Here is a 7,313-nt window from a genome sequence, read left to right as displayed (position 1 = left end):
AATGATTGTACTTACAATAACTCTTTCATACACAATTACAACCAATATCAGAAAGCAAAACGACGAGAAGCGGGCAGAGAGCGTCGAACACACACGTCCATCCACTGCTGAGGCCGAAAGCAAAGTGATTTGTTTACCTCCCAGTCGCGCCTGCGCGCGCCTGTCGGACAAGCAGTTAACTACCGAACCCCTTGTCGAAAGCTTACGACCTATCCAGCTGCCGCTAGTACCTTCCTATTGTAAAAGGACCCAAGAAGGTTTGTATGCCGTGTCGGAACAAACAACTCACTCGAGTCTGTCAAACGGGGCGAGACCAACAATGTGACTAGACTTCTGCACTACCTATTTCCCCTTTTATTATCTGCAACCTTACTCAACCTAACCACCTAACCTTGCAGACTAGATATCTTACCTATCTAGCTAGACTGAGGGTGCTGTTCCCACAAGACAGTTTCCTCAGACAACCATAAAAACACAAACCCAAATACAGGCATTCCGTACCATAGTTAAGGTTGAGGGGAGGTAGTAACTCCTTTACCCAATAACGAAGACGTAGCTACGTATGGGCCCAAAGTGTAACACTTTTCATAATCAACTCTAACCTCTCTGAGGTAATGATAAGCGAACATAGAGTTGCTTCTCCAAAATGTTGAGTCCATTATTTTGCTTAACTGAACATGTGCTTCCGATATGCAAGTGACGTTTGAAATGGCTCTACCCCTCGTGAGCCTTCACTTTTGAACAGACCGAAGTTCTCCTCACATAAGAGGTGAGCTTCTCTTATCGTCTCCCTCAAGAAGAATGATGACTCATTCTTCGAGAGGGGTTTTGAAGCGATCCTTAACTGAACACCATAAAGAACTGGATGAACCTCTAAAATTCCTTGTCCATGATAAATATGCCCTGAGGGCTCTAACTGGGCAGAGGAGTCTCTCCTCCTTTTGGCCCCACTAAATTTGTGGTTAGGTGGAACCTCAAACGTCCCCGGCCAGGGTTTGGATGGGTTCTCATTCTTAGCGAGGAAGTCGAGCTTTAACGCAAATACTGCTCCATCTTGATTGAAGCCCACCTGCTTCTCTATTGCCTGAATCTCGCTGACCCTTTTTGCTGTGGCAAGAGCCATCAGGAATAGTGTTTTCTTAGTTACGTCTCTAAGGGTCACTTGCGAGATGGGCTCGAACTTCCTGCTGCATAAGAACTTCAAAACCACATCCAAATTCCAAGCCGGTGGTCTTAATGTCTGTTTAGTCGTTTCAAACGACTTTAAGAGATCCTTCAAGTCCTATCTCTTTGCGATAAATCTATGCCTCTGTGCCTAAAGACCGCCGAAAGCATACTTCTGTATCCTTTTATGGTGGATACGGCCAGCTTAGAGTCTTGCCTGAGGAACAATAGAAAATCAGCTATCTGGCTCACAGAGGTAGAGGTTGAGGACACTTTGCGTTGCTTACACCACGATCTAAAGGTCTCCCACTTCGATTGGTAGACTCTCTGTGAAGATACCCTCCTCGCTCTGGCGATTGCTCTCGCAGCTTGTGCTGAAAAGCCTCTCGCCCTGACAAGCTTCTCGATAGTCTGAAGGCAGTCAGTTGTAGAGCGAGGGGGTTTTGGTGATACCTCTCGAAGTGGGCTGTTTGAGAAGCCTTGGACTTGGAGGAAGGCTTCTTGGAAAGTCCACTAGCATCTCCACTACCTCTGTGAACCACTCTCTTGCTGGCCAGAATGGAGCTATCAGGGTCATTCTCCCTGCCTCGAGGAGAGCGAATTTCTTGATGACCAGGTTGATAATCTTGAAGGGAGGGAACGCATAAGTGTCTATCCCTGTCCAGTCCATCAAGAAGGTGTCTACTGCTGTTGCTTCCTTGTCCGGGACTAGGGAGCAGTAGTTGGTGATTCTCTTGTTCTGGTTGGAGGCGAAGAGATCTATTGAAGGCCTCCCCCATAATTTCCACAGTCTCTGGCAAACTTGAAGGTTGAGGGTCCATTCTGTGGGCAGAACTTGCCCTTTCCTGCTGAGCATGTCTGCTCTTACATTCTTCTGTCCCTGCACAAATCTTGTTAAAAGCTCTACGCCATTCTCCTTTGCCCACAGAAGGAGCTCTCTTGCTGTTTCGTACAGGGACAGAGAATGAGTCCCTCCTTGCTTTTTGATGTAAGCCAGGGCCGTGGTGTTGTCTGAATTGACTTCTACTACTCTCCCCAAGACAGAGTCTTGAAGGTTTTCAATCCTAACAGAATGGCCATCAACTCCTTCCTGTTGATGTGCCATTCGCTCTGTTCCACTTCCCAAGAGCCTGAGACCTCCCTGCTCCCCAGTGTTGCTCCCCATCCTGACTCCGAAGCATCTGAGAACAACACTAGGTTTGGGTTCTTCCTGAGCAGGGAGATTCCTTCCCCTAATTTCGACGGATCCAGCCACCAACTCAGATGTCTCTTGATTCTCCTCAGACTCTGAGACTCTTGAAAGGAAGTGTTGCAGAGGTCTGAGATGCAACCTTCCTAGGGAGACAAACTGCTCGAGCGAGGAGAGGGTGCCCAGCAAACTCATCCAATCCATCGCCCAAGCACTTCTCTCTACCCCAGGAATCCCACTGCCCAACTTCTCAAGGCACCTGTTTTGCCTTTCTTGGGAGGGAGAAGCCCGAAAACGAGCTGAGTCCAGAACTATCCCCAAATAAAGAATCGTCTGACTCGGCTCGATCTGGGACTTCTCCTTGTTGATGATGAGACCCAGCTCCTGGGTCATCAGAAACGTCTTGTGCAAGTCCTCCAGACCCACCTTGTCTTCGACTTTGGGACCCTTAATCAACCCAGTCATCCACAGGTAGAGGGATACTCTTATCCCCTCTTGATGAAGCCATCCCACCACGTTTGCCATTACTCTGGTGAAAACTTGAGGGGCCGTGCTGAGGCCGAAACAATGGGCCTTGAACTGGAAGCACCTGTTCTGGACTACAAATCTTAGGAACTTCCTTGAAGTCGGGTGGATGGGGATATGAAAGTAAGCGTCCTGCAAGTTCAGAGACACCATCCAGTCCCCTGGACGGACCGCTGCCAGCACCGACTGAGTCGTCTCCATGGTAAACTTGGTCTTTTCTACAAAGACGTTCAGTGCGCTGACATCTAGAACGGGTCTCCATCCACCCGAGGCCTTGGGCACTAGAAACAGGCAATTGTAGAACCCTGGGGATTCTAGTTCCAGTACAGGTTCTATCGCTCCCTTCTCCAGCATCTGGTCTACTAGATCCAGGAGTGCCCCTTGTTTCACAGCGTTCGAGTATTGAGCCACTAAGGCTCTTGGTGTTCTTGAAAGTGGCGACTTTCTCAAGAGAGGGATCTTGCACCCCTCCCTGATGACTGAGAGGGACCAGGTGTCCGCCCCTCTTTCCTTCCAGGCCTGCCAAAAGTGTGACAGTCTTGCTCCTACTGCTGTCTGGAAGATTTATGTCTCATTTCCTAGCGTGGGCTCTGAACGTCCTCCTATTCTCTCTACTGCCCGTCTCCTGCCTTCTTCCTCTGAAGTCCATCCTAGTTGGAGCTCCACCTTGAAAGGGCTGCAGAACCTTCTTCTCCTCCTTCGAAGACGACGGATTCCCCGGTAGACCCTTCCTTGCGGAGCGCGTCAGAAGATCTTGCGTAGCCTTCTGCGTCAGAATGGGTAATGTCCCTGACCAGGGACTCAGGAAAAAGATGTTCCGAGAGAGGGGCGTATAGGAGTTCTGCCTTCTGTACGATGTAACCGCTTTGGTCGTGAAGGAGCATAACAGAGCCCTCTTCTTCAGAACCCCCGCAGTAAACAGGGAAGCCATCTCGTTTGCCCCATCTCTTAGAGCCTTATCCATACAGGCCATAATACTGGTTAGGTCTTCCATTCCGGTGGCTTGTATGGGTCCTGCTTTCCTGGCCAGAGCCCCAAGTGCCCAGTCTAAGAAGCTGAACACCTCGAAAGACCTAAAGATTCCTTTGATGAGGTGGTCTAGCTCCATCATAGACCACATCACTTTGGCAGAATGAGGGCTATCTCCTAGACGAGTCATATGCCGGAGAAGTCCCCCACCCCCTGGGAGGAGGCAGGTACTCCCAGGCCAAGAGCTTCTCCCGTCTCATACCACATGCCCGCCTTAGAGGCAAGCCTAGCTGGTGGAAACGAGAAGGTGGACTTCACTGCCTGCCTACGTTCTTTAAGCCAGTCATTGATCCTTACTAGAGCCTTCTTTGCCGAAATCGACAGTTTCATCTTAATGAAAGCCGACTGTTTCTTCCATTTCTTCCTGATGAACTGTGACTGAGGAGAATGAGGAGCAGCCGGTTTAAACTCCTCTCCATACAGCTCAAGGAGGGAGCGAGAGAGAACCTTATAATCAGCAGCCGCATTAGCAGGTTTATCTTCGTCCTCCGAAATATCCTTTAATTCAAGAATTCCTTCCAACTCCTTAGTCTCCCTTTGAGTTGAAGGAACTAAGTCGGAGGTCTCTTGTGCATCCAAATTATGTTCATCCGGTGTGCACAAGTATCACTCTCTTCTTGCTGTACACCTGCGTCAGGGGAGTAAAGCCGATCGCCGGATGCGTCCTGGCGTCGAGAACTGGATGCGTCCTGACGTCGGGAGACGAATGTGTCCTGGAGCCGAGAGCTGGGTAAGTCTTGGAGTCGAGCACTTGATGCGTCCTTGCATCGAGCGCTGGATGCGTCCTGATGTAGGGAGCTCGATGCGTCCTGATGTAGGGAGCTGGATGCGTCCTTGCGTCGAGCGCTGGATGCGTCCTGATGTAGAGGGCTGGATGCGTCCTCGCGTCGAGAGCTGAATGCGTCCTGACGTCGAGAGCTGAATGCGTCCTGGAGCAGCAGGCTGGATACGTCCTGATGTCGAGAGCTGGATGCGTCCCGACGCCGAGAGCTGGTTGCATCCTGACATCGAGAGCTGGATGCGTCCTGACGTAAAGAGTTGGATGCGTCCTGACATTGAGAGCTGTATGCGTCCTGTCATCGAGAGCTGGAACCGTCTTGTCGAGTGCTGGTCTGTAGAGAACGAGAGTTGATGTCTTCACGGCATGGAGAACTGAATGTGTCGTCGTGTCGAGCAAAGGAATCATCATATCGGCGAGAAGAAAATTCCTGTCGTCTAGAGGATGGAGAGGCGAGGCGACGAGAGCTTGATGTATCGCGGCGCCGAGATTTGGGAGAAGAACCCTGAATGGTGCCAGGAACTTCGCAGTGCCGAGAGAGGGGTGTTTCCCTGGGCGAAGTGTGACGTATCCTCCCCTCACCGCAAGAATGGTGCTGTCTGTAGTCTCGAAAGGGAGAGGTATTCCGTTCCCTCTTACCAACTGAAGAAACCTCTGCAGGCGTTTCTTTCCTTGACCTCTTCACTGGTAACTTGTCGTCCTTACGTCTGCCCGACTTGGGGGGAGGGCGGCTAAAAGCTTGCACTAGAGAAACCAGTTGGTCTTGCATGACGGTCATGAAGGATTTCGCAACCGCTGCTGGGTCTTGCGGTTCCGAAGGAGAAGGCTGCCGAGCCATGCTGGTAGCGGAGAAGGATCTCTCAAGAGTTCTCCGTAACCTGAAGGAAGAGGAGATCTCTCCTTCCTCCATGCGTCCTGCGGAGAATCGTCCGTTCTACGTCTTGACCTTTTCGCTGGAGAGGCGTTCCAATCGTCGTCGGAAGGAAAAGGTTCCGGGCTACTCCATCTACTCGAAAGGGGAGAGCGAGTACGGGTCTGGTCAGCTTGCTGCATCCACCTTCTCTTGGTCAGCCTCGACTCCTCATACTGCCATCTGTGTCTTGGAGAGGGGCTCGGAGAAGACACGTCCACGTCCGACACGCCTTTTCCGAGGATTTGTTCCTCTCACCCCCTTGCGGTTGTCGACGTACCTTCTCCCTTGGTCCTGGGAGCTTGGTAGAGGTCTAGACCTAGGGGCATGACAGGATCGATCAGTCGCCACCTCCACTGCATTTCCACAAGCACTATCACTAATTTCACTTGCACTCTTACCTTCCTTCAAGGCTGCAAGTTGGTCCTTAAGGTCCTTCATCTCAGCCGCCATCCTGACGTACTGAGGGTCATCCAAAGTAGCTACAGGTCCTGTAGAAGGAGCAGGGGCTACTACCTCAGGAGAAGGTTCTACTTCTAAAGGAGTTGAGGGGTTATAAGAAAAGTCTAGGCTAACATCACTCACAGACTTAGATTTAGATTTAGAAGCCCTCCTTACTTATCCAATTCTAATTTACGCACATAGCGTTTCATCTCCATCCATTTCTTTTCATCCAAAACCTCGCATTCTTTACACCTTTTATCCAGAGCACACTCAAAACCCCTGCACCCCAAACAAACAGTGTGAGGGTCCACCAAAGCTTTTGGCAACCTCACCTTGCATTCCTCATTCACACACACTCGAAAATGCTTCTGAGACATCGTATCCAAAGAACAATCAAAAGAATAAGCCACAAAAGCGATTGCCAATCCACAGTATACGTCACCAATTATCAGTCGAAATACAGTGACACAGGAAAGTGAGCGAAAAACCCGAAGGCGGACAGCAACGATGTTGTCAGTCCAACCGGCAGAGATGATCTGAGGAACAGAAAACGGGAATGATTCCAAGTACCACCCTGTAAGGGTTGTTAACTACCTAACCGAACAACTACCACTCAGCGGTTGCCGCGAGTTTTGAAAAATCTGCCGGACCGACAGAGGCTATAGCCATATATATATAACTGCCAGGTAAGTTCTATTCGTAAAAGTGAATAATGTGTTCTACAAAAAAAACGCAACAAAGTGGACCATGGCAATGTGAAACGTGTAAAACTTGGGGGTTACTGTAGTGCATGATGCAAGTTATGGAGGGTTACAATTGATATCATAGCAAAACTCAAAAGTACATTTCTAAATGGGTCTAGGGCATTGGAACACTTCCACACCCAGATCTTTTCATTGTCAGTTTTCTCAACTATGTGCAATTCAGGTAAAATTCTAAGTGTAATTCATGATTGCAAACTCACATTTGAAAAAACATATCTTGTGTATTTCTTCTTCAGGTGCAAAAAAATGAGTATACTGAGAAACACTTTCAAAGTGTTTTGGAGACCCATTTGCTTTGAAGTAATGTTTTGATTCACTTATTCTGCCATGTTTTGAATATTGTCCACCTTTTTGACCCTCATCAGCTGACATGTATTTTAAATTGCTGTAATAGAGCTAGAGTTGTATTAAACGTCTTGTCGTGATGGCATTGTCATACATTAGCTCATTGCTGGTGCTGTGCAAGATATTTTGTAATTTTAATCATTCTTAGCATTTGGATATTCCTAG

General features: G+C 49.0%; 1 protein-coding gene across 1 annotated transcript; it reads right to left on the bottom strand.

Moving 5' to 3' along the window:
- Positions 1 to 667: 667 nt before the first annotated feature.
- On the bottom strand, positions 668 to 3,232 carry LOC135218938 (uncharacterized). Its single transcript, XM_064255380.1, has 2 exons — positions 1,694 to 3,232; positions 668 to 1,240 (listed from the first exon to the last, which is right to left on the bottom strand). The coding sequence occupies exons 1-2, from the start codon at positions 3,230 to 3,232 to the stop codon at positions 668 to 670; spliced, it is 2,112 nt and encodes a 703-aa protein (XP_064111450.1).
- Between the last annotated feature and the right edge of the window lie 4,081 nt (positions 3,233 to 7,313).

Source organism: Macrobrachium nipponense, chromosome 1 (genome assembly GCF_015104395.2).
Source record: "Macrobrachium nipponense isolate FS-2020 chromosome 1, ASM1510439v2, whole genome shotgun sequence".
In the NCBI taxonomy this organism is placed as follows: Eukaryota; Metazoa; Arthropoda; class Malacostraca; order Decapoda; family Palaemonidae; genus Macrobrachium; species Macrobrachium nipponense.
This window is presented reverse-complemented; position numbering and strand designations above follow the sequence as displayed.

Excerpts from the sequence above, each read along its gene's own strand:
- LOC135218938 (XM_064255380.1), bottom strand. The coding sequence starts at position 3,232 with ATGCTGGAGAAGGGAGCGATAGAACCTGTACTGGAACTAGAATCCCCA. Across the intron at positions 1,241-1,693 it reads CAAGAGAGTGGTTCACAGAG|ACATTAAGACCACCGGCTTG; the intron begins GTAGTGGAGATG and ends ACGACTAAACAG.